Raw genomic sequence first — 19550 nt, 5'->3', positions numbered from 1 at the left:
GGAAGACAAGTATGTGGAAACATGAATGTTGAAGTTCCAGATTTAAGAGCAATCTGTGGTTTGAGCTTTATCTAATGAAATGCTATCCCTAAATTATACTATTATTGTATAATGTGACACTATTATTATGTTTTCCTGTTGTAGAAAATTGCTTTATGGAGTAAATGAAATTACTGTGAAAGTGCCTTCTGTTTTTAAGCTTCTAATTAAGGAGGTAAGATAACATTTGTGATCAGTAGAGTTGTCAATTTGAAAAGAGCCATGATTTAAGTAATAAGATATTCTTGGTTTTCTGTTTCTTAATTTCTCTCTCACTAGCTCTCTTTCTTTTAACTTGGGAGGTAAAGGTAGTAACTTTGCTAGAGAAATAATTTGGGGGCATGAATTACCGTTTTATTACTTGCTTTGCTTTTTTTGTCTGTAAATTTTTTTCAGTCTCAGTGAGTTGCTCATCTAAATCTTGACCTGCTTTATAGTTATATACACCTGTCTTTTCTCTTTTCTCCAATTTTTAGATGATTTATCATGTTTATTCTTCACATGATTATTTTGTGGTGCATTTTTGGGAACTAGGCATTGTACACTAACTTTGGAATACAAAACGTGACCTGTTGATTGACCATTAGGAGCTTGTACTTTATCCCAGGAGGGAAGTGTGTCAGTAGTTATTGTAGTGACTGCCCAGTTGTAAGTGCCATTGAAGAGAGGTGATTTTATAAAGGTTATACATGTAAAGGAAGGGAGCATGGGATTTTGCCTGGCAGAGTTAGGCTCTTTAGTCTTATTTTGATTTTTGGCTAAAGATCAGGGTTGGGTGAATACTTTTAATAGATATACAGATTGTTTTCCCTCAGTTCCTGAGAGCGACTGTATTTTGCTTTAGAACATAGCAGAATGGGGCCCCTGGGTGGCTCAGTTGGTTGAGCTTCCGACTTCGGCTCGGGTCATGATCTCACAGTCTGTGGGTTTAAGCACCACATCAGGCTCTGTGCTGGCAGCCTGGAGCCTGGAGCCTGCTTTGGATTCTGTGTCTCCCTCTCTCTCTGCCCCTCCCTGACTCGTGCTATGTCTCTCTGTCTCAAAAATAAATAAATGTTAAAAAATTAAAAAAAAAAAAAACATAGAGTGTAGTGATTGGAGGAGTTAGAAAGCCTGGTTTATAATATGGTTTTGTCAGTAACTAGCTTTGCTCATTAGACAATCTTTCTTCTCCTTTATCTATAAAATTGGAGTAAGTCCTTTCAAATTATCTCATGTAATTTTGAAGTAAAATGGGACTATATATGTGAAAGTGCTTTGAAAAGTTCACAAGCATCAATTTTAAGACATTTGGGGGAAGTTATTAATGAAATTGATAAAATACTATGATATTTGACTAAATGAAGGCTATTGCCAGGACTACTTTATCTCTTTTTTTCATTCAGGTTTTATTTATTTATTTACTTACTTATTTAACGTTTATTTATCTACTTTGAGAGAGACAGAGACAGTGTGAGCAGGAAAAGGGCAGAGAGAGGGAGAGAGAGAGACAGAGACAGAGAGACAGAGAGAGAGGGAGAATCCCAAGCAGGCTCTGCACCGTCAGTGCAGAGCCCGATGCAGGTCTTGAATTCATGAAAACAGTGAGATTATGACCTGAGCTGAATCCGAGTCGGACGCTTAACTGACTGAGCTACCCAGGCACCCCTTTTCATTCAGGTTTTAATCCTTAATTATTTCCTTAGAGAATACAAAATAGTATAAGTTACTGTTTCCTATTTGTCTTCCCTTTAGTCTCCAGTGAACCTTTGACTTACAAGAAAATTGGTATTTGGAGTTCATAATAAGAAACACTTGTTCCTTTTAATTAAAAATTTTATATCCTTTAGTTGCCTAGTAATTATTGGAAGTAAATGTACTTTATTGTTGAAGCAGAATGAAGAATAGCTAAAGACACATTTTTGTCTGTTTCTGGCTGAATCTATATTTGGGTTTGGTATGGGTCTAGATGGATGCAAATAACTTAAATTAAGCTTATTGAGGCAAACTCCAGTAGTTTAATGGTAAAAAAGTACTATGCTAACTCTTTGGGTTGTATATGTTGCCCTGGGGTATTACAGAGCTTATCCTCTAAGTATCTTGTTGGTTCTTTCTTTTTTTTTTTTTAATGTTTCTTTATTTTTGAGACAGAGTGCTAGTGGGGGGGGGGGGGGCAGAGAGAGAGAAAGGGAGACTAAGGATCCAAAGTGGGCTTTGTGCTAAGAGCAGTGAGCCTGATGTGGGGCTCAAACTCCTGAGCTGTGAGGCTATGGAACTGTGAGGTCATGACCTGAGCTGAAGTCAGACACTTAATCAACTGAGCCATCCAGGCGTCCCTTGTTGGTTATTTCTTAAATGCAAAGGTGGAACATCTGTATGGTTATAAATACCTCATCCAATTTGACTTAAAAATCTTATTTTTTAGGTTCTCAACCCATTTTACATTTTCCAGCTGTTCAGTGTTATACTGTGGAGCACTGATGAATACTATTATTATGCTCTAGCCATTGTGATTATGTCTATAGTGTCAATTGTAAGCTCTCTATATACCATTAGAAAGGTAAGTCCAGTTTATTATGGCTTTTACAACTGTGTTTGTATTTTGTAGTAACATGTAACGTGTAGAGTAGTACTTGGTACAAAGTAAAACTCGATATAGTTATTCTTTTAGTTATATGTACTCCTTTCCCTCTCTTTTTGTGGTAGAGGAAGGCAGATGCTTTTTAGAGTTAGACTACCACCTGACTGTTTAGAGGCCATAGGGATCTATATGTGCTTATCACAGACTGAAATACTAGAGGGTCGATACTCAGGACTGTCTCATTAAAATACTTCTTATTTTGTCTACAGCTAACTTAATAATCTTTGAACCTTTTAGTCTTGACATTTTTAATGGCAGAGTAACATACATTTACCATATTAACTTATTTTATAACACCTTTGCTTTTAAATACCTTGAAGAGTGGGTTTATATTAGCTAATTTTCACGTCTTACCCTCTATTTTAGCAATATGTTATGTTGCATGACATGGTGGCAGCTCACAGTACTGTGAGAGTTTCAGTTTGCAGAGCGAATGGAGGTAAGTACTTTAGGTAACACTTGGACACATAAATCAATAAAAGATACCCATTAAGCACTAATGACTGAGCGAGACAATGTATTATAAATAAAAAGAAGTGTTTGGATTTGTACTCATCTCTGAGTTTGTATCAAATTCATTCACGTAAAATTGTATTTTTCTTTCTCTATTAATGTAACAGGTACTGTGATAGGCCCCGGAGATGCAGGGGTTACCAAGATGGATATAGTCCTTGCCATCATTTAACTTCAGTCTAGTTGGAAAGGCAGATGATAAATAGTAACAATAAAGTGTGATAAATGCTATGATAAGGAGAGGTCAGGGAATTTAGATATTAGAGCTCATTTACTGTAGGTGTCAGGGACGGCTTCTTGGGAAAAGCATTTTTAAGTGGTTGAATTAGATAAGACGTAGGTGAGAAGGTGGTATGATGGGAGTGAGAGAGGGAGAGAAGAGGGTTCTAAGTGCCCAACGTTCTGGAAATGAGAGGGAGCTTGGTCATTGTAATAACTGAAGAAATTCAGTGTGACCAGTGCAGCAACTAGATGATGGCAACTAGATGATGGATCTAAGGCATGTTAAGGAATTTGGCCTCATTCCAAAAGGCAATGGAAAGCCATCGAAGGGCTTAAAAGCAGGGGGGTGATCTGATGTTTGCATTTTTGAAAAAATCATTTTGGCTGCTGTGTTCAGACGGGTTCAGAAGGGAGTGATCTCGAAGACATGAAATGGATTAAGGTGAGGGTTGTGGAGATGGATAGAAATGAGATGGGACTGAAAGATACTTAAATGTGGGCATTGAAACAGATCTGATGATTCATTGGATACAAGGCGATAGAGTGGTGTCAAGCTTGAGGGGGTGGACATCGGTGCCACTTAAATAAGGAACACTGGAGGAGAAGCAGGATTGTAAGGAAGGATAATGGTTTGGACATGTTAGTTTGTCTGATGTGAAGAGGTGTAAAGGAGATAAAGGAGAGGTGGCAGCCTAGCAGCACAGGCCTTGGAGGCAATATTCATTCTGATTGATTGAGAGTATCAAATCAGTTTCCATTCTCTTGGCTCAGTATACTAACTACATCCAAGCATAAACACGGTTTGGCCTGGCAGGTGCTTTCTTCCCTGTGCTTCCTGGTCACTTGTTGCTTTAGTCGGGAGTATCTGTCTTCTCTATTGGTGTTCATCCTCTTTCTGCTCTGCTGCTGCTGAAGACACTGGGATGTTAGGACATTGCATTCAACTTGGATCTTCCTTATCCCCTTTGTAAACTCTTAAGAGATCATTGCTAGTTTGTTTTCTGGTATACCTGAGAGGAGTAGAATTTCAAGTGGCATAAAAGCTTTGAAAGAGTCAGGTTTATTATGCCTAGTATGTGCTTAGTATTATTACACAGTTGTTTCCTCATGGCTTAGTAAAGTACTCTCCATTTTTCTTTAGAAAGGAAAAGAGTTTTCTTCCTACAGACCAACATCACAAACAGTAGTTTCTCTTCACCTGTCTTTGTTTACAAACTAGCATAACTCTCTCCTGAGCCTAGTGTTAAACCAGAGGGAGGGAAAGAATGAAAGGGAGTCTAAATGTAAGGCAGTCTTCTAGAAAAACCTCCTTTTACTTGGGAAGATCTTGTAAAAAAGCGTTTAGCTAACTTGAATAGTGTACAGATTTCTAAGGAAATAATGAACTAGATAACGTATTACAATGTTTATTTTGTAAATTTGTTTAAAATCTGTCTAAAATGTTAGGACTACTTCAGGAATATTGAGAAGGCATTGAAATGTTGAGTAATAAATAGTGGCAGTGAGAAGAAGAATAGTGTAAAAAATGCTGTTAAAATAGAAAATATACTTGGATTGCCTGGGTGGCTCAGTCGGTTAAACATTGACTTCAGCTCAGATCATGATCTTGAGGTTTGTGAGTTCGAGCCCCGCATTGGGCTCTGTGCTGACAGCTCAGAGCCTGGAGCCTGCTTCAGATTCTGTGTCTCCCTCTCCCTCTCTGCCCCTCCTTTGCTTATGCTTTGTCTGTGTCTCAAAAATAAATATTAAAAAAATAATAAAAATAAAAGAAAATACATTTAAAAATTTCAATGCTTTCTACTATTTCCAAAGGATAATTAATAGAAATTTGAGCTTATTTACCTGTTGCAGGGGATATCATGTGTTGACTCACTATCTGTTCTTTAAGAGGGCTGTTGTTATGAGTGTTGAAGTCTAGCCACCTGTTTAGTCAGAGGGGACTTGGCATCACATGTGTGCAGCTGGCATCCTATCAGGGGTCAAACTACCTGACACACTTAAACACCATGCTTTGTTAGCCTAAGGAATAATAATCTTATTTGTCTTATTTTCTTTTATTGAGATTGGCCTATTTAACTCCATTATATTTTTAACTTATTGAGGTCAGGTGACCTTCAGACAGATCTTTTATTTACTGTATTTGAATTTCAAGTTCAATGATATTCCTTTTTGTTTTTTGCATTTTTTTGAATGTTTATTTTTGAGGAGAGAGAGCTCGCGCGCACACGAGCGGTGGAGGGGCAGAGAGAGAGGGGCACAGAGGATCCAAGCAGGCTCCACACTGTCAGTACAGAGCTCCATGTGTGAGGGTTGATCTCACAAACTGAGATCATGACCTGAGCTGAAGTCAGATGCTTTACTGACTGAGCCACCCAGGTACCCCTCAAGTTAAAGAATATTCTATTCAGACTTTTCTTTCTTCTTCTTTCTTTAAATCCAGAAATAGAAGAGATCTTTTCTACAGACCTTGTGCCAGGAGATGTTATGGTCATTCCATTGAATGGGACAGTGATGCCTTGTGATGCAGTTCTAATTAATGGTACCTGCATTGTAAATGAAAGCATGTTAACAGGTAAACTAAATGAGTAAAAATCAGATCAGTTTATAATGATATTAGGATTAAGTAGTTACCGATTAAGCTGTTTAACTGTCTTATTGTATCTGTAACTGTAAAATATTGTTTGTTTTCTTTACTCATGTCATGAATGTGATGGATAATGAAGATTTTTTTTTTTTTTATTTGGAGGAGACTGAATTCTTCATTACACTCAGTTGTGAGACTAAATTATTATGCTGGTATTCACTACATCTTTTGGCATACTTTTGACATGGGGAAATATTTTACAGGAAGGGAAGAGGAAATAAGTCCTTTGCCTACAGAGAATGGCAGCATATTTACTTCCCTATTTGATGTGTAATAAGTGGGAATGAAGATTTTATATTTTCCTTAAGCTGGTGGGGGCGGGGTCAGGGAGGGGAAGTAGACCTTGAAATGACTTCACTTTGGAAATTCATAATCTGAAGGTAGAACTTTATATCTTTTTATCACTTTACCTTTTTTTTTTTTCCTGGAAAAAAGTGATTCCTATATGTTTTCAAACTGTTAAGAGTTTTATCTTAAAACACAGTTGCACAAATATCCCTACATACTTGACACCTTTGAAACAAGAAATGTGAGTGGTACAGAGAATTAAGTTTTAATGTGAAAAAGAATTTGGCAGTTTGTTGTTGTTTGAGAGAACTACCATACTACTTACTTCTTTTCTCCCTTCCCCAGAGGTCTTTTTTCTTCCGTGTGTGTTTGGGCGGTGGCGGGGGGGGGGGGGGGGTGGAGGTTAGAAGTAGGTCTTCACATCTTTGTGCTTTAGGTTGCAGAGTGCTTTCCAATTCATTTTTTAAGGATAAGAGAGCAGATGCTGGGCTGTGGCAGCTACCTGGTCTTCTTATCTGAAACGTTACAAAATCGTTTCCAAATTATTATGACTCACAACTGACTTTGAGGAATTATTGTGGGAGACAGGACTTGATATTTTTCAACAAGGAAATTGGTAGATAGAAAGCTAATTGAATAAGCTTTGTTATCCACATAAGGTAACTTTTTTTTAATTTTGTTTTTTTTAAGTAATTCTTACACCCCTACATGGGGCTTGAACTCACAACCACGAGATCAAGAGTTGCATGTTCTACTGACTGAGCCAGCCCGGCATGCCACGCATATGAGAACTCTTAATAACTATTGAAACAGTAGTATGATAACATTTAACAATTCAAGATTTGTGTGTTTGATGGTAATTTCTATGCTTTAATTTATTATTTATTTATTTATTTATTTATTTATTTATTTATTTTTTAAAGGAGAGAGTGTTCCAGTAACAAAGACTAATTTGCCAAATCCTTCAGTGGACATAAAAGGAATGGGAGATGAATTCTATAGTCCAGAAATACATAAACGACACACTTTGTTTTGTGGGACTACTGTAATTCAAACTCGTTTCTACACTGGAGAACTTGTCAAAGCTGTAGTAGTTAGAACAGGTAGAAAACATTTCATCTCTTCTTGCATGGTTTAGCATATTTGATGCCTACTGAATGTTTAAAAAGAGATTTTGGGAAATAATTCTCATTTTCTCATAAAAATACATTTTCTTCTTTAAATTTTTTTTTAAAGGATTTAGTACTTCCAAAGGACAGCTTGTTCGTTCTATATTATATCCCAAACCAACTGATTTTAAACTCTACAGAGATGCCTACTTGTTTCTACTGTGTCTTGTGGCAGTGGCTGGCATTGGGTTTATCTACACTATTATCAATAGCATTTTAAACAAGGTATGTAAATGGGACTCTTAATAGGGTTTGATTCTTAATGATCACAATTCTTAATGGCTGCTAAGGATTTGAAATGAAATGAAGAACTTTTAATTTAATTTAATTATATGACACTAGTAGCTGTTACTTTAGAGAGTACAGATATAGAACATTTTCATCATAGAAAGTTCTTTGGGATAGCTCTGGTTTAGGCGATCTTTTTCTTGCTCTCTTGTGACTTAAAAAAGGGAGGGTGACCACAAACTTACCAAAACCTTTATTTTCTTTTTTTGTAACTTTTGGGATACATAGCAATCAAGTTATTTGTGAGCCCTTGTCAAACTTCTCTTTTTCATCCCTTTTGGAGATGGTCACAGTACAGTGCTTGTAGCAAGTCAGTATTTGATAGATACTGGTTGGATTTTGAAGTGTTGAAGTGTGTGGTGTATGAAGCGTGTAGAGCTCTTAAAATGAAGATTTCCTTTAAAAGTAGCTTACGTTCTGGGCACCTGGGTGGCTCGGTCGGTTAGGCATCTGACTTCAGCTCAGGTCATGATCTTGTGGTTTGTGAGTTCGAGCCCCGCGTCGGGCTCTGTGCTGACAGCTCAGAGCCCAGATCCTGCTTTGGATATTCTGTCTCCTTCTCTCTCCCCTCCCCCATTTGTGCTCTGTCTCTCAAAAATAAATAAATGTAAAAAATTAAAAAAAATTTAATAAAAAAAAGTAGCTTACATTCCATAGTCCATTGACAATTCATTGAGCTTTCTATTTTGCAGACTCAAAAGGGAAAAGAATTGTAAATACTTTTTGGATGTAAATACATACATACACACTTATATATAAAATTGAAAATGGTTTATAGATTCTTCACTAAAGAAATACACACATTAGATTAGTAAATATTTGATATTGGGGAGTCTGACATTTATTTTTGTGTTTATTGTAGGTAGAAATTGGGGTCATAATTATCGAGTCTCTGGATATCATTACCATTACTGTGCCACCTGCACTTCCAGCTGCAATGACAGCTGGTATTGTGTATGCCCAAAGAAGACTGAAAAAAATTGGTATTTTCTGTATCAGTCCTCAAAGGATAAATATCTGTGGACAGCTGAATCTTGTTTGCTTTGACAAGGTTGGTTCAGTTTTATAATCATTCTCAAACGTTACTTTGGTAGCTTTTAAATATTTAGATTAAGGTTTTCTGTATTCTCTATCAACAAATTTGTACACATTGTATAATGTTCTTCGAATATTCCTCTTTTTCAGCTTATTTGACACATGAATCATTTTTGTACATTCTCATTGCTTTTTCAATTTTTAATACTTCGAGATTGCCCAAATCTGCAATTGTCTTATCATTCATATCCAGAATTATGCCTTATAATAGTAATAAAGATTATCTGATCTTTCTTGTTTTTAACAGAGTAAGCTCCATACAGATGTATTTACTGGAATTTTATTGCTATTAAGTATATATGTTTAGTTAAAGTTTGCTCTATGATTTTATTGAATATCTTTCAAAATTATTAAGGTCACTGATTTCACAATTTTATGTGAAAATGACCAGTTTTGTACACATATGAAATATTCCTTGCTTTGTCCTATAGAGAGTTTTCCTTTCCTCTGCTGAAATTAGTTTTCCTAAGAGTTTTAGGAGTTAAATCTTGACCAAAAAACCTTCCATCAAGCTCTTGTTGGTAACTGATAGGATAGGAATAAGATTTTTGTGCATGATCACTATTAAAGGAAAAAATGTGAGACGTACTTTTGTTTTTAAAAAAAGTCATATCCTGGGGCACCTGGCTGGCTCATTGGGCAGGGTGTGCAACTCTTGATCTTGGGGTCGTGAATTGAGCCCCACATTAGGCATGGAATTACTTAAAAAAAAAAAAAAAAAGGTCCTATCCCATGATTACATTTTATATTTATCTGTTTGGAAAATTTCACTTATGCTTGTCTTTTTTGGAAACCTTACAATTAAAATTTTTAAGCAGATAACAAAAGTAGAGGAAAGATACAAGTATAAAAAGTCCTCATTTACCCATCACTCAGCTTTGTCAGTTAATCAGCATTTTGTCATTCTTCACTTCATCTGTCCCCTCACTTTGAAGATGGCAGCATCAGACATTCTTTCACCCAATATACCTCAGTTTTATCTCTAGACGGTGTTAAAAAAAAAATTAACTGCAGTACCATTATCTTATTCCACTTAACAAATTAACAGTTCTTTAGTATTATCTAATATCCAGTTCATATTCAGCTTTCCCTGCCTTTCTCAAAAGTATCTCAAAATTTTACAGTTTGCGGGGCGCCTGGGTGGCGCAGTCGGTTGAGCGTCCGACTTCAGCCAGGTCACGATCTCGCGGTCCGGGAGTTCGAGCCCCGCGTCGGGCTCTGGGCTGATGGCTCGGAGCCTGGAGCCTGTTTCCGATTCTGTGTCTCCCTCTCTCTCTGCCCGTCCCCCGTTCATGCTCCATCTCTCTCTGTCCCAAAAATAAATAAACGTTGAAAAAAAAAAAATTTTTTTTTAAAAAAATTTTACAGTTTGCTTTTTCTGTCAGAATCCAAATAATGATTGCATTGGTTACAATTAATCTGTAACAATTGTTTTTCTTGCCCCTTACCCTGAATCATCTATTGAAGAAACCAGGTCATGTACATCTTGGATTTGGCTGATTGCTTCCTCCTGGTGTCATTTAACGTGTTCCTCTTCCTTTTTTGGTTCCCTGTGTCCTAATGTCTCCTTCCTTTGTAGGGATCCTTGATTAATTGTTGCATTGTTCTGTTTTTTTCATAATACAAGTCCATAAACATATACTTCTACATATATGTCCTCCGCCCCCCCCCCCCCCCCCCACAGAGGAACCATATCACAAGGAATGTTCTGTACCCTTTCCCCACTTTAACTGTTTTTCCTGAAAGTTATTTTTTATCAATATACAGAGATCTTACTAGTTTTCTTTATTTATAACTATATACTACTTTTATTATGTATATGTAGCATAGCTTTTCATGTTTTTCTTTTTTTTTTTGGAGGCATTATACTTTGTATATATGTACTTTAATTAATTAATTAATTAATTAATTTTTTTAAGACTGGAACTCTTACTGAAGATGGTTTAGATCTGTGGGGGATTCAACGAGTGGAAAATACACGGTAAATATTAGCTAGAGTTGATAATTTATTAGTTACTTCCTAATATTTTAATGTATGAGATATTCAAACATATACTGAGTAATATTACAGCTGTGTACCCACCACCATGATTAAACAGTTGATATCTTGTCATACTTGCTTCAGATCTCTTTTAAAAGATTTAAAATATTACAGATATTGCTAACATCTTAAATCTATCCCTTTCCATAGCCCTACCATCATTCTGAAGTTGTGTTCTGTTAACTGTCTTTGCATGTTTATATATTTAGTCTACAGACATATCTCTCTCTCTAAACAGGACCTATTTGTAAACAAATGTATATGACTGATACAATGTACATGTGTTTTTGCTGCTTTGGTTTTTTTTTTTTTTTTTTTTTTTTGGTGCCTCTTAACATTGTTTTCAAGATTTATCCAGGTTGGTATGTATGGGGTCTAACTTACTAATCTTAACTATTGTTTGGTATTCCATGATATGATCAAATCATAATATCTGTTCTAAGGGGCAGTTTCATCGTTTTTCTCCCTTTCCCCTTCCACTTTCACAAATGGTGCTGCAATTATAATTCTTACACACAACTCCTTGTGACCATGTAGTTGAAATTCAGTAAACAGCTTCTTGAAAATGTTGGTGCTGGGTTAGATAGTACATGCATGGCTACAGGTGTAGCAGGTACTGATCTCTAAGTGATGGTGCTCCCACTGCCTCCCTCAGTGGGTATGAGATCCTGTTGCTCCAGTTCTTGCCAGACTTGGTATTGTCAGGCTTCTCGTTTTTGCCATGGACAGATATGAAATGGTCTTTCATTGTGGCTTTTTGCAGTTTCCTCATTACTTATAAAGCTGAGCTTATTTTCACATTTTTGGAGGGATGGTCATTTAGCATTCTTCTTGTATTGTCACTTTATATATTGACAATGTTTCTGTTGTGTTCTTAGTCTTACTCATTTATTTGAAGTCCTTTGTATTTATTGGGAGGTAATCTTTTTCAGTACTATGCATTGCAAAAATATTCCAGCAGTCTGTCTTGTCATTTTACTTCCTTGTTGCCTTTTGATGGCTTAGTAGTTGTATTTATGTCATTTTTCCCCCTCAGAAGTCTGTGGGATTGAAGTTTATAGAGTTTGAGAGAGTATTGTCTGGTTCATATAATTTCACAGTTGTTACATCTTCTTGGTAAATAGTTTGTCACATTGTGACCTTATTTAATGCATCCTGCCTTAAATTCCCTTCCATCTTGTATTTCTGTAGTTACACCCCACCTGTTACCCGAGGGTATCTTTTTCATCACTTTACTTTTTAATCTTTCTGTGCCATTGTGTTCACATTTATAATTCCAAGTAAATTGGAAATTATTTCTACCATTTCTTGCCCTAGTTCACACATTTTCTCAAATTTCTCTCTCATATTTTGTACATTTTCTCAGAATTTATACATTTTCATCTTTTACTCCTTGTCCTTAAATTATTAAGTCATAGAGTTTCAAGTTCATAGGTGTCTTTACTGGGTTTCTAGCCACACACCCCCCCCCCCAAGAAAGCCATGGACTGTAGGATATTTTTTTGATTATTCTCCTCCCCTCTTATTTATATGTATTTGTTGCATAGTATTTTATGATTAGGATCTGAGTTTTATGCCATCTGCATGCTAAGATTTGCCTCGGTTTATGAACATCTTTGCTAACCATTGCTTCTTACATATCCCATTCTTCTGGAATAAATCACCATCTTCTGTAGCTACATTTGTTAGTGATTCTTTTGTTTCACTATGACTTTTTTTTTTTTAACTTATTTTTATTTACTTATTTTTAATATGAAATTTATTGTCAAATTGGTTTCCATACAACACTCAGTTCACTATGACTTTTGAAGAATGGCGTAGCTGTCTAGATTTCCAGGCTGTCACTTGTGTTCTCTTAGCGCTTTGAAGGTGTTATTCCTTTCCTCCTGACTCCTTTTTCTTTCTGTTTTTTAAGAATCCTTCTTTATCCTTGATTTCTGCAGTTTCACCATGATCTTTTTATTTGTGTAGGACTTCCTTGCTTCTTGATTCCGAAGATTTATGCTTTTCATAAATTCTGGAAATTTTTCAGCTTTTTTTTTTTTTTTTTTTTTTTTTTAAATAATGACCTTTCCCCCATTCTTTGTTTTCTGTCCATCTGGGAATCCCGGACATAGGTTACATAGGAAATTGCACTTGTTTTTTTTCCAAGTCAGCCTGTCCTCCTCTCCCCCCATAGTGTCTTGTTCTTTTTCTAAGTCTTTAATTTAAAAGTGCCCTTTTTGCATTCTTTCAGATCGCCATTCTATTATCTCAAATTTATGGGATTCTAATTCTGTCTTTGTTATGTCTGTTGAGTCATGGGAATGTTTCCCAGTGCATTTTTAAATTACGGACTTATGCTTAGCAGGAATTTTCTGTGAGATTTCTTTGTGGCTGTGTTGTGGGAGCTCCTCTCTGGAGACTTTAGACTGTGCTTGGGCCAGAGTGGTATCAGTCGTGCCAGATGAGCTTTAATATTACTTTCATAACTTGAGGATCTCTGGACCAGCAGTAGCATGGATTCAAACCCAGATCCTATCCTGACTGGTGTTGTGATTCAGAGTTTATGCCCTAAAACCAGACCTCCTGCGTTTGAATCTTTGCTCTGCCACTTGTGTGCTGTGTAACCTTGGCAGGTTACCTAACCCTCTGTTTCAGTATCTCTTCTATGAAATGAGGATAATAAAACCTCTTCCTGTGGTGAAGAGGACATGAGTCAGATATGTTTAAAGTTATTAGAACAGTGCCTAGTGCACAGTAAATATTTTACAGATATTAATGATTTTCTTGAGCTTTGGGTGAGAGAAAAAGAGATCAGCTTATTCTTAGTTTGGATATGTAGGTAAATTATTTTCAGTTTATTGTTTTTCCAAAGATGCTCTTCAAGAGCACTGGCTATCTTGGGTGAAAGGGATCCTCTCAGTTTGAACTCCCCACTTTGTATCTGGCCAGGACTTTGTCTTCCATTCCTATATGGGAATTAAAGCCTGGGTCCTTAGCATACTGGGATGACTCCCCTCCCTTCTTCTCTCGCAGGCAGTCAGCATCACTCAGGCTCACATTCCTCTGGTTTTCCTTTCCTTCCATTTCTGACACTTGAAAATTTCCTTTTCATTCTTATGAGCTTGGTTTTGAATTTAAATGATGATGTGTTACACATTCATTTTGTGTTTTTACAAAAGAGATTTTATGTATTCTTATGCCTATAGGCAGGAATTTTAATTATTATTTAGTATCTAGTATTTTCTATATTGTTATGTCTGGCATAGGTATTCAGAATCTTAGATAAGATGGTATTTTAGTTAATGTATAATTTACATGGAAGAAAATGTTTTTGAATGCTGAAAACTGTAGTGAAAATTAATATGCACAGAAATGCAAACATTTTTATTTCCATTTTTTAAAATTATAAAACCTGAGTATGATTAGAATATTTATAGTCTTAGATTTATGAATCTAATTCAGTGTATTTTCTATTTAGTTTTCTTTTGCCAGAAGAAAATGTTTGCAATGAGGTATTGGTAAAGTCTCAGTTTGTTGCTTGTATGGCTACCTGTCACTCACTCACAAAGATTGAAGGAGTGCTTTCTGGTGATCCACTTGATTTGAAAATGTTTGAAGCCATTGGATGGGTAAGTTCAATATTTTAAAGCACAAGTAACTTGAAGGAAAATAATCTTGCAGCAGAAAGATGGTTTCTGCTAGTTGTTTTGATGACCAGTTCATCTTGTACCATAAAGGAACTATGTAACATTGGAGAAACATTTATAATTGTGTAAAAAAGTGTCCGTTTTAATTAAATTAACTCACTCAGACACCCTTAATAGAAGATGATCTTCTCAGGTGCCTGCTTTATGTTTATAAGAGAAAGCAGCTGTTAGCAATTGGAGGTAATAGGCTCGAGTCAGAAAGATGATCTTCAACAACAATAATCTGTTGACCATAGGTGAAAAGTATAGCCCTGTGTCTTCATTGTTCTTTTGTCCCCATGTTCTACTTTCTGTGTCCACACACACACACACACACACACACACACACAGTTTTGTTTGTTTACAGTTTGTTTGTTTTGGCATTGATCATTTTGAGTGCATGCAGTGTTTCCTGGTTACCATTTCACAGTATTGTGTTCTTTTACAGATGCAATAATAAGGTTGTTTTTAAAGTTCCTTCTGGCTTCTGAATTATTTTCTCTGGGTCAGTTTTCTTTCTCCCTCCCAACACTTAATCTTTTTCCTTCATGGCTTTTGTTTTCATGATATATCTTGATGGTACATTTATATTTAAGAATTAAGGTTTGCTTCGATAATTCTGGGTAGCTGCAGTCAGGTTTTTACCCTTGCCCGTATGTGTGTAAGTCTGTTTACTTGAGCTGTGTCTCTTCTGAATGGCAAGGCCAACCCAGGGGGAGCTCGCTGTGTGCTGAGGGTGAGTCCTCATCAGGGGGCATCCTCAGCCCAGAACTGCAGAGCTGGCCTTGTAGGTTGCCCTCCTCACCCGCTCTGCTGACCCTCATGGTAGCAGCCTTCCCTCCTCTCAGGTAGGTCGTTCATGTCTCTAGACAGTCACCCCTGGTCTTGTGTTTTGTTTTTATTTCTGCTTAGCTCAGCTATTCGGGCTGGTGAAGAATGTCCCTCCCTTGTATGTCCTCTTGTGTTTATTCTGGGCTACTGTTTCTTGCACTGCTGCATTCGTCAATACAGTAATCAGTTTGCCTTTTATCTTCATATTTGAAATCCTTCTTTTTTAATTTCCTATTTACTTTGACAGGATTCTTTCTTTTTTTGTATTTTGTTGATTTTTTTTTTAATGTTTGTTTATTTATTTTGAGAGAGAGAGAATATCCCAGGCAGGCTCCACGCTCTCAGTGGGACATGGAGCCCAATCCCACGAGCTGTGAGATTGTGACCTGAGCCAAAATCAAGAGCTGTACACTCAGCTGATTGTGCCACCCAGGTGCTCCTGTTTTGTTAATGTTTTGAAAGAGGCACATGGATGTGTGCATTAGTGTTTGTCCATCTTCTGATAGCCCACAATAAATATTTGTCAAATCTAATTCCCAAAAGGCCTTTAGAGGATAATTTATGAGAGTAAAGCAAAATAGGACTGGTTCATCTTTGATGTTCTCTAAAACTTTTCTCTAGATGAACAGATTTTCAGTAGACTTAGTGTTCTGTTTGTGCATCCTTTAAAAATGGGTTAAATAAGTAAGTTTGTATAATAGCATGTTTCGTTGACACTGAGATGTCTTGATGCTTGATCTTACCACAAACTATCAGTGGAATGTTTCCACATAACCAGTCACTGCTGTTATTTGATGTGATCGATGCCATATAAGAACATCCCAATTTCAGAGATGTTAAAACATACCTTAGAATCGTATAAAATTGGCTCATTGGGCACAGTGTCCTTCCCCATCATTTTCCCATCGATTCCTTCACTTTGAAGTCTAATTAATTTATTTTTTCTTGTGTATGTGTACTTCATACAAGTTTTTGTTGGAATTATTTCACCAAAAATAAGTGTTTTTAAATTAAATTTCAAGCACTTAGGGTTAGTAGTATCTTAACCAGAAATGTTCACTCTGAAACACTAAACTCAAGTCTTTGTACCTCAATGTGTGCTTCATCCGGTGGTTCTCCTAATTGTATCTGAGCTCCATATACTTTACAAATTTTTTTTTTTTTTTTTTTTACATTTATCTATTTTTGAGAAACGGAGTGAGACAAAGCGTGAGCAGGGGAGGGGCAGAGAGAGAAGGAGACACAGAATCTGAAGCAGGCTCCAGGCTCTGAGCAAGTGGTCAGCACAGAGCCTGATGCGGGGCTCGAACCCACAAACTGTGAGATCATGACCTGAGCCAAAGTCGGATGCTCAACCAACTGAGCCACCCAGGCACCCCTGAGCTCCATATACTTTTGAATCCTCTCCTGTTAGCAGAAAAGAACCCTTGGATGATAGACTGAACATTTTTGGAACTGCAAGAATCTTCTATTTTTTTGCAGGAATAGTCTCTAAATCCTACGACAAGTCTTAGTCTTAGAGGCAAAATGAGAAAGATTTTCTCGTTTCTTTATTCCACTTCTCATCTCTGCTTCCCATCTCCCATGGATTTCCAGGACTTTAACTTTGTTTAAAATACATACAAGTTTACTTATACTAACATAAATATAAGTATGCTAATATATTAGTGGTCTAGTAGTACTCGTTTATTCTTTGGGTACTGACTTTGTTGTCGTTATTACTGAAGATAGCCGTAATGTTTCTTTTAAAAGTAGAACCAGTGAATTGAATTTTATGAAGTAATGTGTTGAATATTTTCCTTTCAGATTCTGGAAGAAGCAACTGAAGAGGAAACGGCACTTCATAATCGAATTATGCCCACTGTGGTTCGCCCTCCAAAACAGCTGCTTCCTGAATCTACACATGCGGGAAACCAAGAAATGGTGCGAAATCACGTTAAGTTGGATAATACTTACCTTAATACTTAAGTTAATACTTAACTGTTAACGTTCATGTTCAGTCCTCATTTTGAACTCTTGCTAGAAGATGAAATCACATGTCCTTTATTTAATTCTTAGGCAGATACGAATATTTTAGCTGCATTTATCCAAAACTACACATCTGGTGTGTGTCGCAGGCACTCTGTGTGTAAAACATTGAGATGTAATTCTAATTACCATTACTTTTCCTTACTATTTATTGAACAACTTAGGCCTTGTGATTTAAACAGTGATTAATCCTTTAAATTCCTATGATTTAGCAGAAAGAATATGTGAATAGCTTTATTTTTAGGTGAATTTTAAAATGTTTCCCCTTAGTTTATTTTTAGTACTTAATATGTTAATATTTTAGGATAACAAAGTATTTGAAAATAAGCACACAGGGGCGCCTGGGTGGCGCAGTCGGTTAAGCGTCCGACTTCAGCCAGGTCACGATCTCGCGGTCCGTGAGTTCGAGCCCCGTGTCAGGCTCTGGGCTGATGGCTCAGAGCCTGGAGCCTGTTTCCGATTCTGTGTCTCCCTCTCTCTCTGCCCCTCCTCCGTTCATGCTCTGTCTCTCTCTGTCCCAAAAATAAATAAACGTTGAAAAAAAAATAAAAAAATAAAAAGAAAGAAAATAAGCACACGTTAAAAAAAAAAGGAGATAGTAGAGAAGCAATCTTGAAACCTGACTTTGAAATACTCAAAGCTCTTTTCTATTTTTTAGATAATGTTTTGTGTATGTATAAAGTTTTTTTGTTTTTTTTTTTTATAACGAGTATGTTGATGAGTCTAATATGTACTATTTCTTTATTCTCTTTGTTTTATTTTTAGGAGCTGTTTGAACTTCCAGTAAGTGAAGAATGTTTACTTGTTACTTCAGGATATGTGTTTCAATTCCAAAAAAATAACAAATGCTTTGTGCATCTGTTGAAATCATACAGGCTATTTATGAGATAGGAATTGTTCGTCAGTTTCCGTTTTCTTCTGCTTTGCAACGTATGAGTGTAGTTGCAAGGGTGCTAGGGGATAAGAAGATGGATGCCTACATGAAGGGAGCACCTGAGATCATTGCTAGTCTTTGTAAACCTGAAACAGGTAAGGAATCAACTAGGCTTTGAATGAAATTGTTATTTGTGTAAGCTTGTAGTTGCAATTTTAACAATGGCGTTTATTTTTTCCTTTTTAAAAGTTCCTACTGATTTTGAAAAAGTTCTGGAAGATTACACTAAACAGGGCTTCCGCGTAATTGCTCTTGCACACAGAAAATTGGAATCGAAACTGACTTGGCATAAAGTACAGAATATTAGCAGGTAATGTGGATGAACAGTCATTCTACAGCTTTTCCGGTAATGTATAGTTTATATGTCATGTACAATAATTTATATGTTGTGAGTATGTATTAAATATTTATTTTTTATTTAAATCCAAGTTAGTTAACATAGAGTGTAATAGTGTTTTCATAAATAGAATTTAGTGATTCATCACTTAACATATAACACGCAGTGCTCATCCCAACAAGTGCCTTTCTTAATGCCCATCGCGCATTTAGTCCACCCCCCCCACAACCCCTCCAGCAACCTCTATTTGTTCTTTATATTTAAGAGTTTTGGGGGCGCCTGGGTGGCGCAGTCGGTTAAGCGTCCGACTTCAGCCAGGTCACGATCTCGCGGTCCGTGAGTTCGAGCCCCGCGTCAGGCTCTGGGCTGATGGCTCAGAGCCTGGAACCTGTTTCCGATTCTGTCTCCCTCTCTCTCTGACCCTCCCCCATTCATGCTCTGTCTCTCTCTGTCCCAAAAATAAATAAACGTTGAAAAAAAAAAAAAAGTTAAAAGAGTTTTGTATGATTTGTCTCCCTGTTTTTATATTATTTTTGCTTCCCTTCCCTTATGTTCATCTGTTTTGTATCTTTAATTCCACATATGCAGAAGTCACATGATATTTGTCTTTCTCTGACTTATTTCGCTTAGCATAATATACTCTAGTTCTATCCACATTGTTGCAAATGGCATGATTTCATTCTTTTTAATCACCGAGTAATACTCCATTGTATATATATGCTACATCTTCTTTATCCATTCATCTGTTGATGGACATTTGGCCTCTTTCCATACTTGGTTATTGTCGATAATGCTGCTATAAACATTGGAGTGCATGTGCCCCTTCGAAA

General features: G+C 36.6%; 1 protein-coding gene across 4 annotated transcripts in view; it reads left to right on the top strand.

Moving 5' to 3' along the window:
• ATP13A3 (ATPase 13A3) overlaps window positions 1-19550 on the top strand; it is a 90019-nt gene that overhangs the window by 32259 nt on the left and 38210 nt on the right. For all 4 annotated transcript variants that reach the window (XM_086675035.1, XM_086675036.1, XM_086675032.1 and 1 more), the window contains 13 exons: window positions 145-214; window positions 2444-2578; window positions 3026-3098; window positions 5835-5966; window positions 7250-7429; window positions 7563-7720; window positions 8646-8834; window positions 10798-10859; window positions 14383-14533; window positions 17228-17344; window positions 18215-18232; window positions 18325-18478; window positions 18573-18693. In XM_086675035.1, coding sequence (XP_086531161.1) covers window positions 145-214; window positions 2444-2578; window positions 3026-3098; window positions 5835-5966; window positions 7250-7429; window positions 7563-7720; window positions 8646-8834; window positions 10798-10859; window positions 14383-14533; window positions 17228-17344; window positions 18215-18232; window positions 18325-18478; window positions 18573-18693 — 1560 coding nt within the window. The remainder of the gene's footprint in view (window positions 1-144; window positions 215-2443; window positions 2579-3025; window positions 3099-5834; window positions 5967-7249; window positions 7430-7562; window positions 7721-8645; window positions 8835-10797; window positions 10860-14382; window positions 14534-17227; window positions 17345-18214; window positions 18233-18324; window positions 18479-18572; window positions 18694-19550) is intronic.

Source organism: Puma concolor, chromosome C2 (genome assembly GCF_028749965.1).
Source record: "Puma concolor isolate L17-30 chromosome C2, mPumCon1.1.hap2, whole genome shotgun sequence".
Taxonomy (NCBI): Eukaryota; Metazoa; Chordata; class Mammalia; order Carnivora; family Felidae; genus Puma; species Puma concolor.
The sequence above is the reverse complement of the archived record's forward strand: the minus strand, read 5'-3'. Positions and strand labels throughout refer to the sequence as shown.